The sequence below is a fragment of the Macaca mulatta genome, chromosome 11 (genome assembly GCF_049350105.2).
Source record: "Macaca mulatta isolate MMU2019108-1 chromosome 11, T2T-MMU8v2.0, whole genome shotgun sequence".
NCBI classification, from domain to species: Eukaryota; Metazoa; Chordata; class Mammalia; order Primates; family Cercopithecidae; genus Macaca; species Macaca mulatta.
Window position 1 is genome coordinate 56122097 of NC_133416.1, and position 25404 is coordinate 56147500.

The window sequence follows — 25404 nt, forward strand, 5'->3', positions numbered from 1 at the left end:
CCCATCACCATGGCAGCGGCTGCAGCACAGGCAGCCGGACGCTGGAGCTGGAGTCTGGGCGGAGGCCGGTGTGGGGGCTGTGGGCGGCGGAGGCGGGAGCCGGGAATGGGGATGAGACAGTGAGGACTGAGGTGAGAATCCCAAGCTCCTGGGTTGTGCCTGGAATTTAAGGACTGAGGCGGCAAGTTGGCTGCGTTGGAGACGGGCTGGGCTGAGGGGCCCAGGGGCTCCTCGGGCAAAGGCAGCATCGGGATATGGGTGAACGAACAGTCGTTTCTGTGGTCTGCCTTACCCAGGCAGACCATCTTTATTTCTTAATCTGGGCTAACTGCAATCCCATGAGATCCCTCACTGCACCATTGCTGTTGCTCACTATTCCTGAGACTAGATTACTCTGGGGTCTGAATCAAGAGATCCTTTCCCATAAGGAAGAGGAAGGAGAGTGATAAACTTAAGAGGCTGAAGGAAAACAGCTGGACTCTGGGCCAGTTAAGAAGTTGGAACTTGAAAGACGGAGAGTAGAAGCCTAATATTCAGAAGTGTGGTTTGAGGAAGTGTGCCTAGATGAGTAGGGATTTTAGTATCCCAAGGAAAGGTGAAGGACTTTGCACCCGTATTTCTTGCTTCCTACCTACCCCTACTTCCCTCACACTCCGTTTTGCACCTCTAGATATGCAGAACTGCCTTGAAACTATCATAGCTGTGATAGAAGGGCACTAATAATGCTAAGGACAGAAGATTCCTTTTTTTTTTTTTTTTTTTTTTTTGAGACGGAATCTCGCTCTGTCGCCCAGGCTAGAGTGCAATGGCACCATCTCGGCTCACTGCAACCTCTGCCTCCCGGGTTCAAGCAATTCTCCTGCCTCAGCCTCCTGAGTAGGTGAGATTACAGGCGTGAGCCACCGCGCCCGGCCAATAGAAGGTTCTCTAAGTGCCCTCTCTTCTCATTTACAGCAGTATAAGAGAACGAACACATGGCTCTTCCCTAAGGCTTGACCCAAAATTGTTGCTCTTATGAATTTATTGCCTTGGTTGGTTTTGTTTGTTTGTTTTCTTGCTTCCAAGAAGAACTAAGCTGGGGCAGGCCCTGCGTTCACACTTGTAATCCCAGCATTTGGCAGACTGAAGTGGGCAGATCACTTAAGGTCAGGAGTTTGAGACCATCCTGGCCAATGTGGTGAAACCCCGTCTCTACCAGAAAATACAAAAATTAGCTGGGCATGGTGGCACACACCTGTAATCCCAGCTACTTGCACTGAGGCCAGAGAGTCACTTGAACCTGGGAGGCGGAGGTTGCAGTGAGCCGGGATCATACCACTGCACTCCAGCCTAGGTGACAGAGCAAGACTCTGTCTCAAAAAAACAACAACAAAAAAAGCTGGTAGATGCCATATACGTCGATCTCCTTGTCCTCATCAATCCCTGGTGTATGCACTTACCAGTCCCTTAACTCAGTCTGTTTTCTCTCTTATGTTAACCTGATAACATGACCCTAGAATGTCAAGCCAAGGGGACCTTAATTTAAGATGGTAAGGGATGAGATGCATAACAAGGAACCTATTTATAACAAGGAATTATATCTGTCCTGGGCACTGCTGTTAAGGGCCGTTGCTCTGCTAATCTCTGTGGGAGTTTTTTGTTTTGTTTTGTTGTGTTTTTTTGAGATGGAGTCTCACTCTATCACCCAGGCTGGAGTGCAGTGGCACAATCTTGGCTCACTGCAACCTCTGCCTCCCAGATTCAAGCGATTCTCCTGCCTCAGCCTCCCGAGTAACTGGGACTACACATGTGTGCCACCATGCCCGGCCACGTTTTTGTATTTTTAGTAGAGACAGGGTTTCACTGTGTTAGCCAGGATGGTCTCCATCTCCTGACCTCGTGATCCACCCACCTCAGCCTCCCAAAGTGCTGGGATCATAGGCGTGAGCCACATCTCTGTGTTTTTTTAAGATGCAGGGTCTCACTATGTTGCCCAGGCTGGAGTGCAGTGGCTATTCGCAGGAGCGATCATAGCACACTACAGTCTTGAATTCCTGGGTTCAAGTGATCCTCCTTCTCAGCCTCCTGAATAGCTGGGACTATAGACATGTGCCACTGTGCTGGGCAGTTCTGTGGTGTGGGTTTTTGTTGGTGGTTTTGTTTGTTTGTTTTTTCTTTTTTTTTTTTTTCTGTTTTTGAAACTGGGTCTTGGCCAGGTGGGGTAGCTCAAGCCTGTAATCCCAGCACTTTGGGAGGCCAAGGCAGGTGGATCACAAGGTCAGGAGATCGAGACCATCCTTGCTAACACGGTGAAACCCCATCTCTACTAAAAATACAAAAAATTAGGCAGGCGTGGTGGTGGGCGCTTGTAATCCCAGCTACTCGGGAAGCTGAGGCAGGAGAATGGCGTGAACCCGGGAAGTGGAGCTTGCAGTGAGCCGAGATGGTGCCACGGCACTCCAGCCTGGGCAACAGAGTGAGACTCCATCTCAAAAAAAAAAAAGAAATTGGGTCTTGCTGTGTTGCTGAGGCTGGAGTGCAGTGGCGCAGTCGGCTCACTGCTGCCTCAACCTCCTGGGCTCAAATGATCCTTACCACCTCAGCCTCCCAAGTAGCTAGGACTACAGGTGCACGCCACCATGCCTGGCTAATTTTTTTTTTTTTTTTTTTTTTTTGAGACGGAGTCTCGCTCTGTCACCCAGGCTGGAGTGCGGCGGATCTCAGCTCACTGCAAGCTCCGCCTCCCGGGTTCACGCCATTCTCCTGCCTCAGCCTCCCGAGTAGCTGGGACTATAGGCGCCCGCCACCTCGCCCGGCTAGTTTTTTGTATTTTTTAGTAGAGACGGGGTTTCACCGTGTTAGCCAGGATGGTCTCGATCTCCTGACCTCGTGATCCGCCCGTCTCGGCCTCCCAAAGTGCTGGGATTACAGGCGTGAGCCACCGCGCCCGGCCCACAATTTTTTTTTTTTTTTTTGAGACAGTTTCGCTCTTGTTGCCCAGGCTGGAGTGCGGTGGCACAATCTTAGCTCACCGCAACCCTTGCCTCCTGGGTTCAGGCAACTCTCCTGTCTTAGCCTCCCAAGTAGCTGGGATTGCAGGCATGTGCCACCACGCCCGGCTAATTTTTATATTTTAGTAGAGACAGGGTTTCACTATGTTGGTCAGGCTGGTCTTGAACTCCTGACCTCAGGTGATCCACCCGCCTTGGCCTCCCAAAGTGCTGGGATTACAGGTGTGAGCCACCATACCCAGTCACCCAGCTAATTTTTATGCTATTTGTAGAGACAGGGTTTTGCCATGTTGCCCAGGCCAAACTCATGAGCTCAAGCAGTCCTCCTATCTAGGCCTCCCAAAGTGCTGGGATTATAGGCATGAGCCACTGCGCTTAGCCCAGCTCTGTGTTTTTAAGGGCAAAAGACACCTCCAGTATTTTGTTGTTGTTGTTTATGTCAAATGGATAGTGTGCCAATGTAACAAGGTTTTTTGGTTTTTTTTTGTTTTTTTTGTTTTTTTTTTTTGAGACGGAGTCTCGCTGTGTCTCTCAGGCTGGAGTGCAGTGGCGTGATCTCGGCTCACTGCAAGCTCCGCCTCCCGGGTTCACGCCATTCTCCCGCCTCAGCCTCCCAAGTAGTTGGGACTACAGGCGCCCGCCACCTCGCCCGGCTAGTTTTTTGTATTTTTAGTAGAGACGGGGTTTCACCATGTTAGCCAGGATAGTCTCGATCTCCTGACCTCATGATCCACCCGCCTCGGCCTCCCAAAGTGCTGGGATTACAGGCTTGAGCCACCGCGCCCGGCCAATGTAACAAGGTTTGAGGGTGGGACATCTCACGTGTGTGTGAACACCCAGTCATTATGCTTATGAACTACAAAAGGATCTTCCTCCAGTATTATTACTCCTAGAGTGGGTCTTTTGATATTTCCATGTGATTACTCTTGCATTTCTTTCTCTAGAAATTTCTAGTAGCACTCCACCAGGTTATCCCACCACACTGTCCACCAAAACTATGCTTTATAAAACCTCCCTAGTGCCCTTACCACATGCACATGCCTTGTGGAACTCGGACAAGGAGGTGGAACCTGTTGATATTCCTGCCCAGTGCTTCAGATCTTCTCAAGGTTGTATCCCCAGTGCAACAGAAGGATGGAAATGGTGACAGTCTAATGTAGTAAGCAGCAGGTACCATGGTATGTTAGTCAGGATTGATTAATGGAACTAGAGAATCTCCCAGCACTTCTGTCCTTCACCTGTCTGGAGTCTGAAGAAGAAAGTGTCTGTTGCAGCATCAGAGTGGGCTGCCCATGGAGCAAACAGGAGCAGAGATAGGAGGAGTGCTGCCCAGCTGGCAATTAGCTGGCCACTGCCCCCCGCAACTTCCCAACCACTTGGTAAAGGCCAGCAGGAGTAGAACTCATCTAGAGCTGAAGAGGGACAAGAGGCCCGCCTTACAGTTCATCAACCTTTCTCCCTCCCTCTGGCTGCCATTGGAGCTTAGTAAAAGCTGAAATTGTAGCCACCAACTCTGTGGGTTGCATACTCCAACCCTGTCACTGACCCCAGGCCTGGGTCTGAGCCCAGCGCATGTGCTAGGAGCAGGGCTAGGAAGTGGCGAAGGAGTGTGTTGGCCTTGCTGACAAAATCCATTTGGAATTTGTCAAGGCTGTGGTTTGGGGCTTAAGTCTGCCACAGTGTGTATCTGATGAAAGAAGAGGGAATGCTAGAAAGGAAAGAAGGACCCAAAGTACAAAGGAAGGAAACAGGAAAAAGCTGAAATAATCATGCTGTGACTCTGTTAGAGATTCTCCTTTCTCGTCCTGAGTGTGAGAAATTCTGATTATAAATATTCTTTATCATTATTCTCTTATATCCTATGCCCATTCTAAGTGCATCCCCTCTTCCTTCCACACACACTAGGTTCAGTAAGTGCCTGAAGTAAGGATGGGATTTCTTCTGTCTCCATCAAATTTCCAAACCCAGAATTCTCAATGCTCAAGTGGAAATCCAGGACATAAAATTTGGCCATAAAGTTCTGCCCTAGAGCCCAGTGTGGTGACTGAAGCCTGTAAACCCCAACACTCTGAGAGGCTGAGGCTGGAAGATCACTTGAGTCAAGGAGTTCAGGGCTGCGGTGATCTTGCCACTGCATTCCAGCCTGAGTAACAGAGCAAGACACTGACTCTAAATTTAAAAAGAAGTACTGGCTGAACACATTAGCTCACACCTGTAATCCCAATACTTTGGGAGACCAAGGCAAGAGGATTGCTTGGGTCCAAGAGCTTGAGACCAGCGTGGGCAACATAGCAAGACTCTTATCTCTTAAAAACAAGACGAAAAACAAAACTGTCGGCCGGGTACAGTGGCTCACACCTGTAATCCCAGCACTTTGGGAGGCAGAGGAGGGCTGATAGCTTGAGTCCAGGAGTTCAAGACCAGCCTGGACGACATAGCGAAACCCCATCTCTACTAAAAATACAAACATTATCTGGGCCTGGTGGTGCACGCCTGTATTCCCAGCTACTCCGAAGGTTGAAGCAAGAGGATCGGTTGAGCCCAGGAGGTGGAGGTTGCAGTAAGCCAAGATCATGCTACTGCACTCCAGCCTGGGTGACAGAGAGAGACCCTAAGACCCTGTCTCAAAAAAAAAAAAAAAGTACTGCCCTAACCTAATACTCCTCAATGTCCTCACTACCTTGGTGCTACTCTCATTTCATCTGATTTTGAGGGTACTTTGGATAGCAGAAGTGTCTGTTGTCTAGAGAAGTGGAGAGAACTATTTCTACATTCTCTGGCCAAAGAAACAACCTGTTAGAGTCAGCATCTGGCAGCCGCATAAAGTGTACAGTCATTTGTGAAGTTCTAAATGTGTGATGCATATTCCTTTTCTGCATTGAATCTTAGAAAGATAACAGTTTAGGCCAGGCTTGATGGTTGACGCCTGTAATCCCAGCACTTTGGGAGGCCAAGGCGGATGGATCACCTGAGGTCAGGAGTTTGAGACCAGCCTGGCCAACATGGCAAAACCCTGTCTCTACTAAACAATACAAAAATTAGCTCGGTGTGGTGGCCAGCACCTGTAATCCCAGCTACTCAGGAGGCTGAGAATCGCTTGAACCTGGGAGGCAGAAGTTGCAGTGAGCCGAGATTGAGCTATTACACTCAGCCTGGAAGACAGAGCAAGACACCATCTGAAAAAAAGAAAGAAAGAAAGATAACAGTTTATTTATTTATTTTTTTATTTTGTGAGACGGAATCTCGCTCTGTCACCCAGGCTGGAGTGCAGTGGCGCGACCTTGGCTCACTGTAAGCTCCGCCTCCTGGGTTCACATCATTCTCCTGCCTCAGCCTCCCGAGTAGCTGGGACCACAGGCGCCCGCCACCACGCCCAGCTAATTTTTTTTGTGTATTTTTAGTAGAGACAGGGTTTCACCGTGTTAGCCAGGATGGTCTTGATCTCCTGACCTCGTGATCCACCTGCCTCGGCCTCCCAAAGTGCTGGGATTACAGGCGTGAGCCACTGTGCCCGGCCCGATAACAGTTTGTTTTCAAAGATGTTGGGCTAGGGCCAGGCACAGTGGCTCATGCCTGTAATCCTAGAACTTTGGGAGACTGAGGCGGGCGGATCACCTGAGGTCAGGAGTTTGAGACCAGCCTGGCCAACATGGTGAAACACAATCTCTACTAAAAATAGAAAAATTAGCCAGGTGTGGTGGCACGCATCTGTAGTCCCAGCTACTTGGGAGGCTGAGGCAGGAGAATCGCTTGAACCAGACAGGTGGAAGTTGCAGTGAGCCAAGATTGCATCATTGCACTCCAGCCTAGGCAACAAGAGTGAAACTCCATCTCAAAAATAAATAAATAAATAAATAAAAATAAATCCTTTTCTGTTTAGTTGAGGTTATCTCTTAAAAGATAAAGGAATTATTTTACTAAGATGAAATACAAAAGAGCTCTAAATGAGGAAGGTCATGGGAGGCTGAGATGGGCAGATCGCTTAAGGTCAGGAGTTCAAGACCTGCCTGGGCAACATGGTGAAACCCTATCTCTACAAAAAAATACACACACACACACAAAATTAGCCAGGCATGGTGGCGTGTGTCTGTAGTCCCAGATACTTGGGAGGCTGAGGTGGAAGGATTGCTTGAGCCCAAGAAGTGGAGTTTGCAGTGAGCCAAGATCACGTTACTGCACTCCAGCCAAGGCAACAGAGCAAGATCCTGTCTCAAAAAAATAATAATAAATAGGCCGGGCACAGTGGTTCATGCCTGTAATCCCAGCACTTTGGGAGGCGAAGGCGTGTGGATCACTTGAGGCAAGGAGTTTGAGACCAGCCTGGCCAACCAACATGGCGAAAACCCATCTCTACTAAAAATACAAAACTTACCATACATTACCATGTATGGTAATGCATACCTGTAATCCCAGCTACTCGGGAGACTGAGGCATAAGGATCGCTTGAACCCAGGAGGAGGAGGTTGCAGTGAGCCAAGATCGCACCATTGCACTCCATCCTGGGTAACAAAGTGAGACCCTGTCTCAATCAAATAAATAAGGACAAAAAAAAAAAAAAATTGCAGATAATTCCATGAGAGAACATGGCTGGTTTTGCTACTTTCCAGAGGGAAAAACTCCCATTTCAAGCATATAAATCTCTTTTATACATTTCCCATCAGTCTTGCATCTATATCCCAAGTTCACTCCTTTGGAACCAGAGAAAAAAGTACCTGTTCTTTTGGGTCCAAGTTCAGTGTTGAGATACATTTAGGACTGAAAAACTCCAGAACAAAGTCAACGTTTTACACGTTTCCCGTCAGTCTTGCATCTATATCCCAAGTTCACTCCTTTGGAACCAGAGAAAAAAGTACCTGTTCTTTTGGGTCAAAGTTCAGTGTCGAGATACATTTAGGACTGAAAAACTCCAGAACGAAGGCAACCTCGTGGTCTAGAACAAGGGTCAACGAACTGTAGCTAGGGGACCAAATTTGGTCTTGCAGCCCCTTTCTGTGAATGAAGTTTTTGGGACACGGCCATGCTCATTCATTTATGTGTGGTCTATGGCTGCTGTTGATCTATAACAGCAGAGTTGAGTAATTGTGGCAGAGTTGAATAGTTGGGACAAAGATCACAAGTGTAATATATTTACTATCTAACCCTTTACAGTAAAAAACAACAACAAAAAAAATGCCAGCCCTTGTTCTAAGGCAGTGATCAAGGTGAAATCTGGAGCTGAGGCACATAGAGAGTCAATAGGGCCTACATCTGGAACTGTAGCCCTTCCCACCGAGGAGTCCTTCCTGGTTTTACAAAGGAAAAGTTGCCAACAAAGTCACTGAGATTCATTTCAAATCCTTTGTGGAACTCAGCAGGATATACATAAAGTCATTGAGTGTAGGAAGGTAGGAGAATTAACCTAGAAAAGAAGCTATGGACTGGGATCCCAAGTGTGGGTACATACATCACCATCTGCATCCAGTCCGGTAACTTAATTTATTTTCATTTCAAACAGGAACCAAGAACAAGTCTCAGTACAATAAATTATCCATTCCCACCCTTCCTGCTGAAGAAGGAAAAAGAGGCTCCAAGAGTCATGGGAAAACCCCTTCCTTTGGAGGGTCCCCATTAACATCTGAATGGAAGGAGACAACTTCCCTAAGGGCCTGGACAGACAACTCTGAGGATTCAGGGGAGAGTGCCCCTCAGCACTCTGTCCCCTTCCCAAGAAAAACCTCTCTACCACTGTCTCCCATTATCCCACAAGAGGGAGCCCAGGCTGCAGTAGAGGAGTTTGGGGATAGTACACATGAATGGGTGATCTCTTTCTAGATACAGATCTTATGGCTCCAAACAGTGCCTGGGGTTATCCAAGGGAGAGGAGTGGTGAAACTATAGGGAGTCCCCAGCCAAAAGGAGTATGAATCAGGGTTAAAGGGGCTCTGAAGTTGAGAAGTGGGAGGAGCAATACAGTGCATTTCATCTTAGACCATTCAGGTGTCTAAGGAGCAGAAGAGGGGTGGCAGCTTCCCCTCAAGACCCTCCAATTGTTGGGGAGAAGGCTACACATCCCAGAGTCCACCTGACCCCCACCACCCCTAAAGCTGTTTCCAGGTAGATACTTTAAGCTTCCAGGGACCAAGATTGACCTTGGAAGGAAATCAGGGCAAAGGGCTGAAAAGGTGCCCCTCTCACACAGTCCTCTTCCCCAGCCGCAAGGTGAGGCTGACCCTCACTTACACACATTCACCCACTGTGTAACCTTGCACTCATCACACAGCACATAGCAGCACCAGTGGAAGCGGCAATGGCAGCGCTCAACTCGTGTCTGCCGGAGCACGTTGTGCCCACGGCCACAGCACAGGCTGCCACAGCCATCCAACAGGTGGCTGGTCTTATTGCAGGCCCGGCCCCTTGTCCCTGGGGAGCCCATAGTGGGGTCTCGCTCACAGAAGTCAGGAGACTTCTCAAAGTAGACCAGCTCTCCTGAGAGGCGACGGGGACGCAGACGGGGCTGGAAGGCTCCAGAATTGCGGTTGTGGGTATCGATGAAGATGGCCCGGCCCAGCCGCTCCCTCAACGCCGCCCCCACTGCCCGGAACTCTGGGGCCGCCCTCCAGCATGTCTTGAACTGGCAGCTGCCTGACGTGCCATGACACTTGCATTTCCGCTTCAGGTTTTCAGTTACCACCTAGAGCATCAGGGAGAGAAGAGGTGAAGCGGAGGGCAGCAAATGGACAGAACACAGAGGCACAGCAGAGGGAAGGGAACAGAGAACACAGAGAGGGACAAATGGAGGCAAGAATAACGTGGCATATCAGAATAGAAAGGACATTGCGGTTAACTAATAGCCAACTCCCTCATTTTATGATGACAGAATTGAGGCCAGAGCGGTGTGATTTGTCCGTCTTCCATCAACAGCTGGTAATAGAGCCAAGACTCAACTCTAGTTGTCCTGACACCCAATCCAGTGCTCTTTCCATTGTAAGCACTTATAAAATTGGGAGTCTGGCCCACAGCACGCCTAAATTCTGTAGGGAAGGCAGCTGTAATAATAGCTACTATGTAGTGAGCCAAGGATGAGGCACTATGCTGGGTATACCATTTGCTAGATCAGTCTGTTTTTTTGTTTGTTTGTTTTTGTTTTTTGAGATGGAGCCTTGCTCTCGTCGCCCAGGCTGAAGTGCAGCCATCTCGGCTCACTGCAACCTCCGCCTCCCAGGTTCAAGCGATTCTCCTGCCTCAGCCTCCTGAGTAGCTGGGATTACAGGTGCCAGCCACCATGCCTGGCTAAGTTTTGGCCCTTTTTTTTTTTTTTTTTTTTTTTTTTTGAGATGGAGTCTCGCTCTGTCGCCCAGGCTGGAGTGCAGTGGCACAAGCTAGGCTCACTGCAACCTCCGCCTCCCGGGTTCAAGCGATTCTCCTGCTTCAGTCTCCCCACTAGCTGGGACTACAGGCACATGCTACCATGCCCGGCTAATTTTTTGTATTTTTAATAGAGACGAGGTTTCCCGTGTTAGCCAGGATGGTCCCGATCTCCTGACCTCGTGATCTGCCCGCCTCAGCCTCCCAAAGTGCTGGGATTACAGGCGTGAGCCACCGCACCCCGCCTAATTTTTGTACTTTATTAGAGATTGGGTTTCTCCACCTTGGCCAGGGTGGTCTCGAACTCTTGACCTCAGGTGATCTGCCCACCTCAGCCTCCCAAAGTGCTGGGATTACAGGCATGAGCCACCGCGCCCGGCCCAGTCTGTTTTTATATATAATTTTTTAAAATATAGAGATGGGGTCTAACTACATTGCTCAGGCTGTTCTTGAACTCCTGGCCTCAAGCAATCCTCCCCCCTCAGCCTCCAAAAGTGCTGAAATTATAGGCGTGAGCCACCACACTGGCCTGCTAGCTCAGTCTTAATAACATTGTAAGGTAAGTATCATTAGGTTCTTTACAGATATAAAACTGAGGCTGGGTGACTTGCTGATGGTGTCAGTCACTCATCACACTTTATCCTATTATTCCCCTGTGCCTCTCAAACTCTAACCAGGCCTCAAAAGCTGGGGACACCCAGGACAAGATGTACACACATACCTGGCGCCCTACCCTGTTGTTGTGGATTCGCATTCGTGCCTGGATGTCCCGGGGAGCTTCCCTGGAATCCAAGAAATCCCGAGAGAACTTCTCTCCAAAGTCCATGTCATGGTTACAGCCACCCCATTCCCATGTGTCCTGGGGGCCAGGGCTGGAGCCTGAGCCAGGGCCAGGGCTGGGCAGAGAGTGGGGGAAACTCTTGCCTCGGGACAGTGCCTGCAGCTGCAGCAGTTTGGCCCTCAGCCGATCCTGCTCACCACTGCCCTTCCAGCCACAGCCACAGCTCACCAGCTTGCCCAGGCTGCAGGCAGTGGCTACTGCGTGCATGACCCCAGCAGCCAGCATGGAGAAGGAAAAAGCACTTTCTCGGAAACCTGGGGATGAGAAGGTTGTGATGGTGGAGGTAAGGTTGACAGGCAGATGAGAGTGCGGAGGCAGAAAGAAATAAACAGCCCCCCTCCAACTCCAGAAATTCCTGACTGAATCCTGACCCTGCCATTTACCAGCTGAGTGATTTGGAGGAAAGTCATGGGACAAGGAAGGATACAGAAAGCACAGAGCCTCAACTTCTTCATTTCTAAAGGGAGGTGGGAGACGATGGGTCAAGATGATCTCTGAGGCCCATTCTCATTCTGTAAGTCGGTGATTTTCAGGTGTAGATGAAAGAGCTAGCCCAGAGGGAGAGACCCCTGGAGTTGGGAGATGACTAAGAGGGAGTCCCTGAGGTCTTTGAAGATGTGTACAACTGAGTTCTACATCTGAAAGCCTTAGAAATTCCCCCAACCCTGCAGGGAGCTTGGGTGAGGTGGCAGCAGAGCCTTTGTGGTTCTGTTTTTTTTTTTTTTTTATTTCACTTCAGGGTTAGTCAGTCTTTTAACCAACCTACCTTCCACCACCCTAGCACCCCCAAAGCACTGGAGCTATGGAGCTGCCCTTCCGCTTCCCAGGATGTAGTTTTATATTTGCCCTTCAAGACTGCCCTTTTAATGTTTATCCTAACCTGCTATTACCCTATAAAACACTGAGAGGAGGAGAGAGGTGGGGGAGTGATTTTCCCTAAGGCCCTCTTAAAAGGTTGGCTTCTTTGTTATGTTTTGGGGGTCACAGAAGCTCAGGATGCCAAGCCTTTCCCAGACTTAAATAAACATGCTTACCATTTAGGTGTCCAAGCCTTGCCCTACACCAGGCCCTGTGGGGAAGGAGGGGGACCCTCACTTCATTTTAGGCAGGGGCTCTCCGGAGCCCTGAGAAGATGAGAGACAGCACCCTCTTAGAGACCAGGCCTCTCCTACCCCAGGATCCAGGGCTCCTGGGCCAGCCTTCTGATCCCCCAACTCCAACCCTCCAGGGGTGAAGCTGTTTGCACAAGTCTTGGGAATTCCCCTGCAGATGGCAGCTGCCTATTAACCCCATAGTCCCCAGAGCACTGCCCCCATCTCTGGGCTGAGCCCCCATGGGTCTTTACACCTCAGGGAGTGAACTCCAGCAGGGAATGGGGAGAGGCAGCCATGCCTCCCAGACCAGGCCAGCAGTGACCTGTTCTCTGCCTCTCCAGCCGTTCTTCACCTGCTCAGGTGAGCAACACCTGGAGCCCCCACAGCACAGAGGAGGGGACTGGCTCCCCAGCTTCAAAGTCATCAGGGTCTTTGTTCCCAGCTTTGGCTCCTGGGAACCCCAGCAATTAGGGGAGCAGATTTAACCCTTAAACGGTTGGGGGCGTCACTCCACCCCCGCTGAGACACTGGGGACACCAGCCTGGGCTTGTCCAGCCAAGATGGGGGGAGAGAAAATAGGAGAGGGAATAGGGGGCCGTTTGAAGCTTCCAGGACTGGGGGCATCTCTTGCTCACAGGTGCAACCCAGATTAAGCTGGGCGGAGGCAGGAAAGGGGGGCCCTAGGGTAGGAGAGCAGGGACCCAGCTGCCTCGCCGGCAGCACGCAGGTGGAAATTAGGCGCACAGGGCCCCAGACGAGTGGCCAGACCTGGCTCAGAGCGGGTCTGAGGGGGGAGGGGGGAATTCCAGGAGAGGCCCCTCCCGAAGCAGCGAACCCGTTCCTTCCCGCCTCCGCGCGCCTCGGTCCGCCCCCCACCCTCTAGCCTCGGCGGCAGCGCCTACCCGCCCAGCCAGGCTCACCGCGCTTGAGGATGGCGCTGTGGTGCGGCAGGCGGCCACCGCCCTCGAGCGCTGAGCAGTTCCAGCGCTGGTCGCGCAGCTGGTGCTGACACTCGTGGACCGCGATGTGCAGACCCTGAAGCGCCGACGCCGTCACGTCGGGGTTGCGCAGGCACAGGCCTAGCTGCCGCTTGCTCAGGCCGGACAGCGTCAAGCACACGGTGTTGGCCGTCAGCGGCGGCTCGCCAGGCAACTTCAGGCCCAGAATCTCATTGCTTAGAGCCCTGGGAACCAAGAAGGCGTCTGGGGTCTGCGGTCCAGACCCCTCCAACTCTCCCCACCCCTGGTCGGTGCTTCTGGGGCCTGGGAGACAAGGCGAACTGCTCACCGACTGCACAACGCCAGGAACAGGAGACCCGCGAGGCCCGAGGGCGGAGGCCGCGGCCGGGGCTCCTCCAGCATGTCGAAGCCCGGAGGCTCCGGTGGGCAGATCGGCAGATCGATCAGGACCTGCGGGACGGGAAGACTTGATGCGGGTTCAGGAATAGGGCGGCTCGCCTGGGGAACCAAGTGATGCCCTCCTTCGGGCTCCTAAACCACCGGTGCCACCCTACTGACCCTTCTCATTCCTCCTCAAACAAGAAGAATCACCCCTTGATTCCCAGAGTCCCTGAGGCTTGGAGGTCTTAAAGAAGAAGAGTCCAGGAGTTGTCCCAGCTCAGGACTCAAGTGAGCACCCCTGGAACCCTGCCCAATCAGACACAACGCCCAGCACACAGACACACACTCACATACAAACTCAGACACACAGACTCACAAACACTTACTCCACAACCTCGTCTACTGCTCCCTTTTCCAGGGCCCCACGACTAGCTTCGCCGCCCTCACAGGGCTAGAGAGAGGGATAGGGAGGAGGTTCCCCACCACCTAAGGGGGTGTCACCTCCAGGTGTCATCAAGGGCAAGCAGGCTCCATGAGAAAGGTCCAAGAATGAGTTCCCCACCCACACTGCCTCCTCCCTGAGCAGCAAGGAAAGAGGAGAGGCTCCAGGTGCAGGAAAGATGGGGAGGCGAGCCTGGCTCTCTCCTAAAAGGGACTGTGGTGCAGACTGAGTCCTCTTCCCTATCCCCCACCTTGCCTAACTACAAGCTCCCCTCCTCCATAGGCACCCGTCTGGTCCTCACCCCTTGGCTCTCACATTCATTGCTTTCTAAATCTGGGGGCACTCCTTTATTCTCTCTGTCTTTATTGCTAGCAATATCTCTGGCTCTCTATGTGTCTCTGTGCTTCTGTGGGTGGATGCGTGTCTGTCTGTCTGACTACACACGTGCCTGTCTCTTCCCTGTGTGCACGTCCCTGCCCTCCCTGCTTTCCCAGGTCTAATTACCTCCAGTGGTTTGGGTGCGGGGTCCGGGACGGGCACGGCTGAGTTGCCTGGGCTTCACTAGTGCTGCTTAAACCGTGGGGAGACTGCGTTGGGTTCTGTCCCCTTGTCAGAGCCGCATTCTTCCAGGGCTGGGCCACTCCTCTTCACCGCTTCCCCAGCGCCGCCACGGCCGCGGGGAGGAAGGGAGGGAGGAAGGGAGGGAGTGATCCAGAGAGCTAGCAAGCCTGCGAGCAAAGGACTGAGGGCTCTGGCTTTGCTGGCGCGGAGCTCACGGTGGCTCTGCCGGGCTGACAGAGCTGCGGCCCCTCCCCGAGCCTGGGGCTTCCCCACCCTACTCTCCACTCCCAGCCTTGACCAGGCAAACGCAGCCGCTCCCCCTCCTCCCAGCGCGCGCGCGCGCGCGCGCACACACACACACACACACACACACACACACACACACACACACACACACCCTCTCCCCCGACGCCTGGGTTCAGGCTTGGCCCTACTGAAGAAGGAGGTGGCCAGAGTTCCTCTCACCTGCTCTGGGGTCACCAAGGCTGCAGGGAGGGTGTAGTAACCTTCCTAGGGAGCCAGAACGGGACCAAAGTGGCCACATCTTTCATCACTTCTCTTTGAGTCAGTTTCTCCACCAAGATCAGGGTGGCTGGAAAGTGCCTTTGACAAGATGAGGATGGAGCCGGACAGTCTTTGGGCTTCTCGGTGTGGGACAGTCACATGTGGCACCCACAGCCTGAGTGCACCTAGGGTACTCAGAGCCGGCAGGAGAAGCACAGGTCTGGGCAGCTTGGTTCCCACCCACCTCCAAGCCCTGCGCCTGCCCCTTTGGAGGGGTCAGCTTTGGCCTCAGAGTTTGGCCCTAGCAGAGGTTCAGGTAGCACCAAAGATCATCAGCCTGCCGCGATGCTTCCTTGCCTGGCAGGAATGCTTGCCAACAGAGGTATCCTACCCTTCTCGGGATTCCCCCGGTCTGCACATTGGGTGGCCTGGATTCCTGCTCCAAGCTGTAGACTTGCTTCTTGTGGGATGAGGAGGCCCTTGGGATCCAAAATTGAGCCAAGCCTAAGGGCAGCCGGGAAAGAGCCTGGTCTTGGGGTGCATAGGCAAAGGCAAACCGCCTTAGGAAGATCCAGTGGCAGCGAAGGGGTTAGGCGCCACCGTGCTCCCGCCTGACTCACCCTCGAAGCTCTAACCACTGCGGGCTATTTTTGCCAGAGAGGGGCCCCAGGCTTTCCAGCCGCCCCCCGCCCCGCCAGACCGCAGCCCAAGGCACGGCTGGCCCCACGCGCCCCAAGCACATTGACTCAGACTGCCCCCAGCAAGCAGGGGCACAGGGATGATACCCACAACCACAGTCACCTCTTTCTTGGTGGTGGCATTGCAGCTCTGCTGGGCAGCCAGCCTCCAGTCTGTGCTGCTGGAGGTCCTGCCCGTGCTGCAGGGGTCACTGTTGGATAGCGGGCACAGCAGTCTGAGACAGGAGATCAAGCGAACTTAACATCTGTTGGGATATTTACAGATCACCTTTATGTGCCAGGTTGATGAGCAGTCTGGAGAGGTGAAAGTGCCATGGTCTCTGACACTGGACATCCTGGACCAGGCTGCTTTTCTCTGATTCCCTACCTCTGGGATGGGGAAAAGGGAGCCCTAGAGTTCCTGACCCTCCTTCCCATTTAGAGGACAAGAGCCAAACCATGTGTGGTTTTGGAGGTCACCAGAATCTGCAAGTCCCATCTGATAGTTTTCATCCTTACACCTGGATTCGTGATCCCCACCAGTGTCCTTATTCTTTTTCTTGCAGTCAGCCTGGGATTCCTGCCAGGTCCTTGGAAGAGGGGAATGAGGTTGCCTAAGCCTTTCTTCTCCATGGGGACCTCATGGACATTTGTATTTCTCCATGTGTCTCCTGGGTCCCCCTTAGGTTTGGGATTATTATTTTTTTTTTTGCCTTCTGATTCTACCCTTGTCAAGCTCCAGCATACAGTCAGGTGCCAAGAAGGGGCAACGGACAGAACTACTACAATAGGTTTCAACTTCCTGGTGACCCTAGGTCTCCCCAAGCAGGACTGCTCCAAATCCATGGACCCAGAGTCCTGCTCCTTCTCTCTACTGAAGCCCAACTCTGGGACAAGAGGCCACAGGCCGGCAGACTGGGTGGCCTGAGCTGGCCCGCAGTGCCCTCAGCCCGACCGGCTGGCCTGAGCACTGACCCGCAGGCGGCTAGAGGGCGGTGGGACAGGCGGGGCCTGGAGAGGGTTGCGGGTGCACACCCATTGCCTAATACCCCAAGCACGCGGCCAGCTCCAAGAAAGGGGAGGGACGGGAACCAGAGAGACCTTGACGTGGGTCAGGGCCAATGACAGGAGGGGGAAAGTGGGGGGCTTTCATCACTGCAGGGAGGATCTAGGAGCAAGCTGGTTCCCCTTCCCCTCGATGAGAAGAGTGGAGGGCTGCCCTTCCTATCCTAGGGATGGAGGGTGTAACAAGAGCAATGTGGGAAGAACACTGGGGCACTGGAGGGCGGGGGTCAAAGAAAAGAGTGGGGGCCCCTGGAGATTGGGGGATGTCGAGCAACTGAGGCGGTGGCTAAAGCCTCGGAAGCCTCCTCCTCCTCCTCCCCCCATGTTTGCCTTGGCCCGGGGTCCCGGGTGACTCATCTGTTGCTGAGCCGCTGATAGGGGCGGCCAGGCCTGGGGAACCCAAATTATAGGCCCAGGAGGGATGGATGCGCCCGTGGCGGTGAGCTCAGCTGCGCTGCCCACCCTCTGCCTAATGCGCCTTCTGCTGCAGCACCGTAGGCCACCACCTGGAGGCACCAAAGGGTCTGCGGGCCGACTGTATACTGGACTCTGAGGAAGGCCTCACTTTCAGCAGTCGACCCCAACAAATCCATGGGATTACCTTAGACAGAATTTTTGCCCCCTTCTCTACTCAGGCCTAATGGATGGGCTATGCCTTCCTAGTCCAATGGGGCAGTGCTGCCTGCGGGTGCTTCAAAGGAGGGTAGGCTCCTCTGCCCACAAACTCTCAACCCTGGTGCCTGCTTCCTCCCAGATCCCAAAGCCAAGGCAAAGCCCCTCTCCCCTCTAACATCTCACCTCTACCCCTATTCCAGGGGGGTGGTTTGCTACTGATTTTCAACTTCAAGCCTTTAAAGTCATCCATGGTCAAAATTGATATAGAGGGCCGGGCGCGGTGGCTCAAGCCTGTAATCCCAGCACTTTGGGAGGCCGAGGCGGGCGGATCACGAGGTCAGGAGATCGAGACCATCCTGGCTAACACGGTGAAACCCCGTCTCTACTAAAAATACAAAAAACTAGCCGGGCGCGGTGGCGGGCGCCTGTAGTCCCAGCTACTCAGAGGCTGAGGCAGGAGAATGGCGTAAACCTGGGAGGCGGAGCTTGCAGTGAGCTGAGATCCGGCCACTGCACTCCAGCCTGGGTGACAGAGCAAGACTCCGTCTCAAAAAAAAAAAAAAAAAAAAAAAAAAAAATTGATATAGAGAAAAATGAAGCAGAGTAAAGGAGATTAGTAGTGGGATTCTATTTTATAAAGGGGGAGGGAAAACAAACCGAGGGAACAAATGCATGGAGAGATCTGAGGAAGAGCATTTTAGAAGACAGAAAAGCAGGTGCACAGACCCTTAGAAAGGAGCATGCTTGGTTCAAAGGATTAGAAAAGAGGCCAGCGGGGCTGGTGAGGAGGAATTCACAAGGAAGAGAGTGGTAGGCAATGAAGCTGGAGGGCTAGGAAGGAGGTCCCTGTAAAGATTTTGGCCTTTACTTTGAGTGAGATGGGGACTCATTGGAAAATTTTGAGCAGACAAATGAATTAATCAGACTTCTGTTTTAGGAAAGATGGTTTGGGCTGGGCGCAGTGGCTTATGCCTGTAATCCCAGCACTTTGGGAGGCCAAGGTGGGCAGATCATGAGGTCGGTAGTTCGAGACTAGCCTGGCCAACATGGTGAAACCCCCTCTCTACTAAAAATACAAAAATTAGCTGGGAGTGTTGGTGGGCACTTGTAATCCCAGCTACTCAGTATGCTGAGGCAGGAGAATTGCTTGAAACCAGAAAGCGGAGGTTGTAGTGAGCTGAGATCATACCACTGCACTCCAGTCTGCGCAACAAGAGCAAAACTCCGTCTCAAAAAAAAAAAAAGAAAAGAAAAGAAAAGAAAAGAATAGATATCGGCTCTAGTAATTAAATCAACCCTTTTGATTTTTGCAGTAAAATGGAGCACTGAAATGGAACAATCTTGGGCAGTAATGTGGGGTCTAATGAAGTTTTTGGGTTTTTCAGATAGGTACTATTGCAGCATGTCTGCATGCTTATGTGCATGTTCCAGGAGAGAGGTAAGTGGATGATGCAGGAAAGAAAGAGGGGACAGTTGATATCATGATTATTTGATATAAACAGAAATTTGGGTGCTTGTTTTGGCAGCACATATACTAAAATTGGAATGATACAGAGATTAGCATGGCCCCTGCGCAAGGATGACATGCAAATTTGTGAAGCATTTCATATTTTTAAAAAGAAAAGAAAAAGAAATGTGAGCCAGGTCATAACAAATGTGACCCAGATCTAGGGGCCTTACCCTCTTCTCCCCTACTCCTGGTGGGTGGAATGTTGGAACAAAGCACAGTGGCTCCTTTCCTCTCTTCCCACCTCTGCTTGACACCAGTGGTCAAAGACAGGGCTTCCATATCTTCCAGCCAGCCTCCCACCCTCACGGTGTTTTATCAATCCACCAGGCCAAAAGCTGTAACACAGGCCCCAGTGGGAAGAAACTCATAAGGGATAAAGGACAGGCTCCCCATGGGACATTGTCCATTTACTTGAGTCATCTATGCTGAGTCCTCTCTGCAGAGACTACTGGCTTTTGGATCTATGGAGGACGCTGGACCACTACACCTTTTCCCTCAGGGGTGGATCCTTGGAAGGGCCAGATATACTAGGCTGGGCAAAGGGGAAGAAAAAAGGGAAAGAAGGACATTTCTTTATAAAATAACTTCCATCAGGCTTCATTTGGGTTAACATACATCCCATTTAAAACACAAGTGCCCAGGAATATTAATGAAACTTACCTGACATTTATTCCTAAGAGTGATTTCCCTGCCTTGGAAGAGAATCCTGTCGTTTCTGGGACTTAAGACTCTAGGTTCAGGCCTGGGGAAATTTCTCAGTCAGAAGGCATCCTAAAAGACAAGAGAGATGAAAAAAAATGAGAGCTAGAACTCAAAAGGGAGGCAGGAAGGCCCTAAAAATCATTTTAACCTATCAATTTTGAGAAGGGTTCCCAGCATGCAGTTGCTGCACACTGGCAAGCAGCTGGTAAGTTCGAAAGAGCATGGGCTTTGAGTCAAATTGGTCTGGGTTTTAACCTGGTTCTACCATTGATTCATTTATTAGATGTGGACCTTGAACAACTGCCTGATCTATTCTTAATTCTGCAAAATGAGGAGAGAGAAGAGATGTAAAGATCTTCCCTCCTTCCAGGAGCCATCTGTGTGTGGTGGTGGGGCATGATAACCAGGCTGGCAGTGCCCCCTATTCACCATATAGGGAAAAGCAGCCACTTCTTCTTTTTTTTTTTTTTTTGAGACGGAGTCGCTCTGTAGCCCAGACTGGAGTGCAATGGTGTGATCTCGGCTCACTGCAATCTCTTCCTCCTGGGTTCAAGCCATTCTCCTGCCTCAGCCTCCCGAGTAGCTGGGACTACAGGTGCACGCCACCACACCCAGCTAATTTTTGTATTTTTATTAGAGATGAGATTTCACTATGTTGGCCAGGATGATCTCGATCTCCTGACCTTGGCCTCCCAAAGTGCTGGGATTACAGGCATGAGCCACAGCACCCAGCCTGTCACTTCTTCAATAGGAGGCCAAAGTGGCCTTGAAGCTGAGTAGGAGTCCCTGGGAGAGAAAAGAAAAATGTACAATGGATGAGATGGTCACAGGCACTCTGGGTATCCCAGTATGGTGGGAACCAGAGCTTTGGGAGAAGACAGAAACGTGGCAGAAAAATCCAAAGAGAAGCAAACACATGGAGGCACAAGTTTCCTAATCTAGGTTCAATGCAGCCAGCAATAACCCTTGTCTTCCCAGTCGTCTCCATCACCATGCATACATTGGACATCCACACCACTTCCCATCCTTTCTGAGCGTAGGCCTCAGAGACTTAGCCACTCCAGGCTCGGTTCACCTCAATACCATCTTGGTTGTAGGCTCGGCTCTCTCTCTCAATGACATGCACTGGTTGACACATACCACAGTGTGACACACCATAGGATGCCACGAGGTACAAAGGGCAACAGAATGACATATACACACATATTTAATCATCCCATGCACACGCTCATCCACCCACTCCATACACAATCCAGACACTCTGCATCCCTCAATCATGCTTCTGAGTCTCCTGTCAACCGTCGCCACCACCTTCCTGACACACTGCCCCAGGCGATGACTGTGACAAGGTGACTCCATGACCCTTTCTGACTCGAGCGAAATTCCAAAATTCTTTGGAAAGTTTCCTCACATCCTTCACCAGAACAAGGAGTTTCTGCACGTACCAACACACAAGAGGATGCACCCTCAGAACACAGCACATTCTCACTCCCACCCATATTCATGTTGTCCCACTTCACACACACACACACACACACACACACACACACACACACACACACACAGAGCCACTTGTTCGCTCCTTCTGGCCCACATGAGCAAACTGCCTGCTGCTTCAGGTTTCTCTCCACCGCTAGGCTCCTTTTGGTCAGCTCACCCCCACAACTCATCCCCGGGATTTCCCTGACCACAGCCGCCCTCACGCCCCCGTCTCCCCCTTTTCCTTCTCTGTCCAGCCATCGGGGGTTCCTGGGCGGTTAAGCGTCTCCCCGGAGTCGCTGCCCAGAACCACAGCTTTCCTTCCGACAGTCAGGACGGGGGAGAGAGGGGACGTCGGAGGGGCCCGGGGTGACGTCGAGGGGACAACCCCACCGCGGGTGGCGAGGCGGGCTGGGCCCCTGGCGGGCTCTCCCCGCAGCACACTCTCGCCGCGCCCCCTGGCGGATGCTAGTCCCCGACGGGCTCCGGACGCTCAGCTGAGTGAGGCGAGCGCGCGTGGGAGGGTGTCCCAAGGGGAGGGGTCCGCGGCCAGTGCAGGCCCGGAGGCGGGGGCCACTGGGCAGGGGGCGGGGGTGAGCCCCGACGGCCAACCCGCCAGCTCTCGGCTCAGACGGGCGGGAACCACAGCCCCGCTCGCTGCCCATTGTCTGCGCCCCTAACCGGTGCGCCCTGGTGCCACAGTGCGGCCCGGCGGGGCAGCCTCCTCCCGTCACTTCAGCCAGCGCCGCAACTATAAGAGGCGGTGCCGCCCGCCGTGGCCGCCTCAGCCCACCAGCCGGGACCGCGAGCCATGCTGTCCGCCGCCCGCCCCCAGGGTTGTTAAAGCCAGACTGCGAATTCTCGCCACTGCCGCCACCGCCGCGTCCCGTCCCATCGTCGCGGGCAACAGCCAAAGTCGCCGCAACTGCAGCACAGAGCGGGCAAAGTCAGGCAGGCCATGGGGCTCTGGGCGCAGTTGCCTGGCTGGGTTTCTGCTACGCTGCTGCTGGCGCTGGCCGCTCTGCCCGCAGCCCTGGCTGCCAACAGCAGTGGCCGATGGTGGTAAGTGAGCTGGTGCGGGGTCGCCACTTGTCCCGAGGCACAGAGCCAGGGGCCAACCCTACCCAGCTCCCACGCTCTGGGATCCGTCTGCCCACAGACTCCCTCCCCGCTCTGACTTCCCTCCGCGACACCGAAGGGCGATCTGGCATGGAGCTGCCCCAGACTCCAGCTCTGTAGAAGTGGGGCGAATGATCCGCCCGCCCGCGGAGGCCTAAGATACCCCAGGCAGGGAGCCCACTCTCATCTAGTACCGCCCTTCCCCTTTGAGCGCCAACTCCAGCCTCACGGTAGTGGCCTCACCACAGGTTTCCCCACCTCGGGAAGTGAAGGGCCAGGCGTTCGCTTAGAAAGGAGGGGAGAAGAGGGTGGGACTCCTAAGCATTTCACGCCTTGGGTGGGCAAAAACTGCAGGCCATGATTATCTCGCTCAGGCTGACCGGAAGAGGCTCGGAGATCCGAGGTAGACACTCGGTCTCCGGGTACCTCTTCTGTCCAGTCTCCGGACCTAGGGCTCAGGCGAGCAGCCCTGGGACTACTGGGGACACACAAGTCTGGACGCCCAGTTCTTTCAAATTAGTGAGCCTGGGAGCGCGGGGTTATTAGCGTATTATTAATCTCCCGCCACTCTCTCCAGCCACATACCCCCAGGAAGAGGACTGGGTGGCACAGTTTTTATGGTTAGGGTGCGGATCCCCTTCCTGAGCCTGAGGTATCATACGTCCCACCAGGGGTATTGTGAACGTAGCCTCCTCCACGAACCTGCTGACGGACTCCAAGAGTCTGCAACTGGTACTCGAGCCCAGTCTGCAGCTGTTGAGCCGCAAACAGCGGCGTCTGATACGCCAAAATCCGGGGATCCTGCACAGCGTGAGTGGGGGGCTGCAGAGTGCCGTGCGCGAGTGCAAGTGGCAGTTCCGGAATCGCCGCTGGAACTGTCCCACTGCTCCAGGGCCCCACCTCTTCGGCAAGATCGTCAACCGAGGTGGGTGCCCAGGAAGGCGACGCTTCCGGGAGCAGGGGAAACGCGGGGTCACCCCCAGGGCATGGGCGGGCGAGTTCAGAGAAGGTGTCCCAGGCGTCTGGAGGGTCACACGATCAACCCGCCAAGTGCCTGGTGCCCAGCGCCAGCTCGGGGCCAGACTTCTAACAGCCGTGCACCCTGGAAGCGAAGCTTAACTTTTCTGAGCTACTGCCCCAGATAAAGTTTCAGGTCGCGGACGCCGGCTGACCGCCGCTTTCCCCCAGCCTCTCTCAAAAGCGCCTGGGAAGCTGCTCTCTGCAGGCGTGTGTCTTGCCTCTCGCCTAGCAAGACTTGCATCGCCAACATGGGTTGAAACTTTTGGGCTGCGAAGAAGTCTTGGGGATGTATGGTTCTTCTGCTCCCCTCTCTTTGGTTTTTCTCTCTGGGGCTGCTCCACTTCCGCTATCGAGCCAAAATGCGCCCTGGAACCTCCCAGTAAGGTGTGATTACGCCCGTGGACGTGGCTGCGTGCCCACGCACCTGCTTTCTCTACTAGCCCTAGAGACCAGCTTTCCAGCACTGCCGGCCTTGGCTCTCAGGACTCTAAGTGCGGAGTCGGGGGTTGGATTCCGGTCCCAAGCCCTTCGCTGAGGGTGCTGGCCGCGCCCCGCGTACACCCTCGCCGATCCCCTGCTCCCTTCTCCCACAGGCTGTCGAGAAACGGCGTTTATCTTCGCTATCACCTCCGCCGGGGTCACCCATTCGGTGGCGCGCTCCTGCTCAGAGGGTTCCATCGAATCCTGCACGTGTGACTACCGGCGGCGCGGCCCCGGGGGCCCCGACTGGCATTGGGGGGGCTGCAGCGACAACATTGACTTCGGCCGCCTCTTCGGCCGGGAGTTCGTGGACTCCGGGGAGAAGGGGCGGGACCTGCGCTTCCTCATGAACCTTCACAACAACGAGGCTGGCCGTACGGTGAGCTTTGAGAGGCTCCGCACCCTAAGCGGAGCGGCAGCGGCCAACCTCGGGCTGGGGAAGAGACGGTCGGTGAGATAAGGCAAGGGGCACCAGGAGAGGGCGTCCTGGGAGAGCTGGAGGCTTGGAAAGAAGCCGGAGAATAGAGGAGACAGTGGCTGAGGGCAAAGGGATGCCTGGCCCGCGGACAGGTAGAAGAGGTTACAAATCAAGCACAGTCTCTTCACTATACAGATTTGAAAAACAAGCCTGAGAGGACGAGACTGACCCGCCGCGGCGGAGCAGGGTTGGGCAGGGTTTCCAAATCTCAGCGGAACATTTCGCGCCTCCCTTCCCCTGGGCTCAGCTAGGCCTGGGCCTTTGCTGAGGTCCGGCCCCCGTGGCGTCCGGGAGGGGGCAGTGTCTGGGAGGGTGACTCTGGCCGGGTGCCCTGGGACACTCTTTCTTCCCCTCTCCCCGCAGACCGTATTCTCCGAGATGCGTCAGGAGTGCAAGTGCCACGGGATGTCCGGATCCTGCACGGTGCGCACGTGCTGGATGCGGCTGCCCACCCTGCGCGCCGTGGGCGATGTGCTGCGCGACCGCTTCGACGGCGCCTCGCGCGTCCTCTACGGCAACCGCGGCAGCAACCGCGCTTCGCGGGCGGAGCTGCTGCGCCTGGAGCCGGAAGACCCGGCCCACAAACCGCCCTCCCCCCACGACCTCGTCTACTTCGAGAAATCGCCCAACTTCTGCACGTACAGCGGACGCCTGGGTACAGCGGGCACGGCAGGGCGCGCCTGTAACAGCTCGTCGCCCGCGCTGGACGGCTGCGAGCTGCTCTGCTGCGGCAGGGGCCACCGCACGCGCACGCAGCGCGTCACCGAGCGCTGCAACTGCACCTTCCACTGGTGCTGCCACGTCAGCTGCCGCAACTGCACGCACACGCGCGTACTGCACGAGTGTCTGTGAGGCGCTGCGCGGACTTGCCCCCGGGAACGCTCTCCGCGAGCCCTCCCCCAAACAGACTCGCTGGCACTCAAGACCCGGTTATTCGCCCACCCGAGTACCTCCAGTCACACTCCCCGCGGTTCATATGTATCCCATCTCTCCCACTTCCTCCTACCTGGGGACTCCTCAAACCACTTGCCTGGGGCGGCATGAACCCTCTTGCCATCCTGATGGACCTGCCCCGGACCTACCTCCCTCCCTCTCCGCGGGAGACCCCTTGTTGCACTGCCCCCTGCTTGGCCAGGAGGTGGG

At 53.8% G+C, this 25404-nt stretch overlaps 2 protein-coding genes, 1 long non-coding RNA gene and 2 other non-coding genes across 8 annotated transcripts in view; 3 read left to right on the forward strand and 2 right to left on the reverse strand.

Annotated features, from left to right (window-relative positions):
* Positions 1–81: 81 nt before the first annotated feature.
* On the forward strand, positions 82–6235 carry LOC144332833 (uncharacterized). Its single transcript, XR_013401018.1, has 2 exons — positions 82–131; positions 4896–6235. It is a non-coding gene; the product is annotated as an uncharacterized LOC144332833 (long non-coding RNA).
* On the reverse strand, positions 3750–3858 carry LOC114671226 (small nucleolar RNA U13). The gene has a single exon (XR_003721108.1). It is a non-coding gene; the product is annotated as a small nucleolar RNA U13 (small nucleolar RNA).
* Positions 6236–8451: 2216 nt separating the features above from the next.
* On the reverse strand, positions 8452–25077 carry WNT10B (Wnt family member 10B). Of its 3 annotated transcripts, XM_015151620.3 has the most exons (9): positions 22986–25077; positions 19644–19754; positions 15918–16059; positions 15078–15620; positions 14556–14779; positions 13557–13678; positions 13190–13452; positions 11056–11429; positions 8452–9660 (listed from the first exon to the last, which is right to left on the reverse strand). In XM_015151620.3, the coding sequence occupies exons 6-9, from the start codon at positions 13628–13630 to the stop codon at positions 9202–9204; spliced, it is 1170 nt and encodes a 389-aa protein (XP_015007106.2). In that variant the 5' UTR covers positions 13631–13678; positions 14556–14779; positions 15078–15620; positions 15918–16059; positions 19644–19754; positions 22986–25077; the 3' UTR covers positions 8452–9201.
* The window catches only part of WNT1 (Wnt family member 1), a 12907-nt gene continuing 684 nt past the window's right edge, over positions 13182–25404 (forward strand). Inside the window, exons 1-5 of one of the 2 annotated variants that reach the window (XM_077954040.1) lie at positions 13182–13897; positions 21867–22226; positions 22955–23208; positions 23897–24162; positions 24625–25404. The exon at positions 24625–25404 is cut by the window's right edge and continues 684 nt beyond it. In XM_077954040.1, coding sequence (XP_077810166.1) covers positions 22123–22226; positions 22955–23208; positions 23897–24162; positions 24625–25113 — 1113 coding nt within the window. In that variant the 5' untranslated portion in view covers positions 13182–13897; positions 21867–22122 and the 3' untranslated portion in view covers positions 25114–25404. Of the gene's footprint in view, positions 13898–21793; positions 22227–22954; positions 23209–23896; positions 24163–24624 lie in introns of those variants that run through there. The other variant, XM_001105191.5, reaches the window with a different exon arrangement.
* Positions 18984–19087, forward strand: LOC114671257 (U6 spliceosomal RNA). Its single transcript, XR_003721131.1, has one exon. It is a non-coding gene; the product is annotated as a U6 spliceosomal RNA (small nuclear RNA).

Bases quoted from the DNA above. Each gene is read 5' to 3' on its own strand.
- WNT10B (XM_015151620.3), bottom strand. From the start codon at position 13,630: ATGCTGGAGGAGCCCCGGCCGCGGCCTCCGCCCTCGGGCCTCGCGGGT. The intron at 11,430-13,189 runs GTGAGCCTGGCT...TCTCATCCCCAG, and splicing joins CAGCGCCATCCTCAAGCGCG to GTTTCCGAGAAAGTGCTTTT. The intron at 9,661-11,055 runs GTATGTGTGTAC...CTGATGCTCTAG, and splicing joins ACAACAGGGTAGGGCGCCAG to GTGGTAACTGAAAACCTGAA.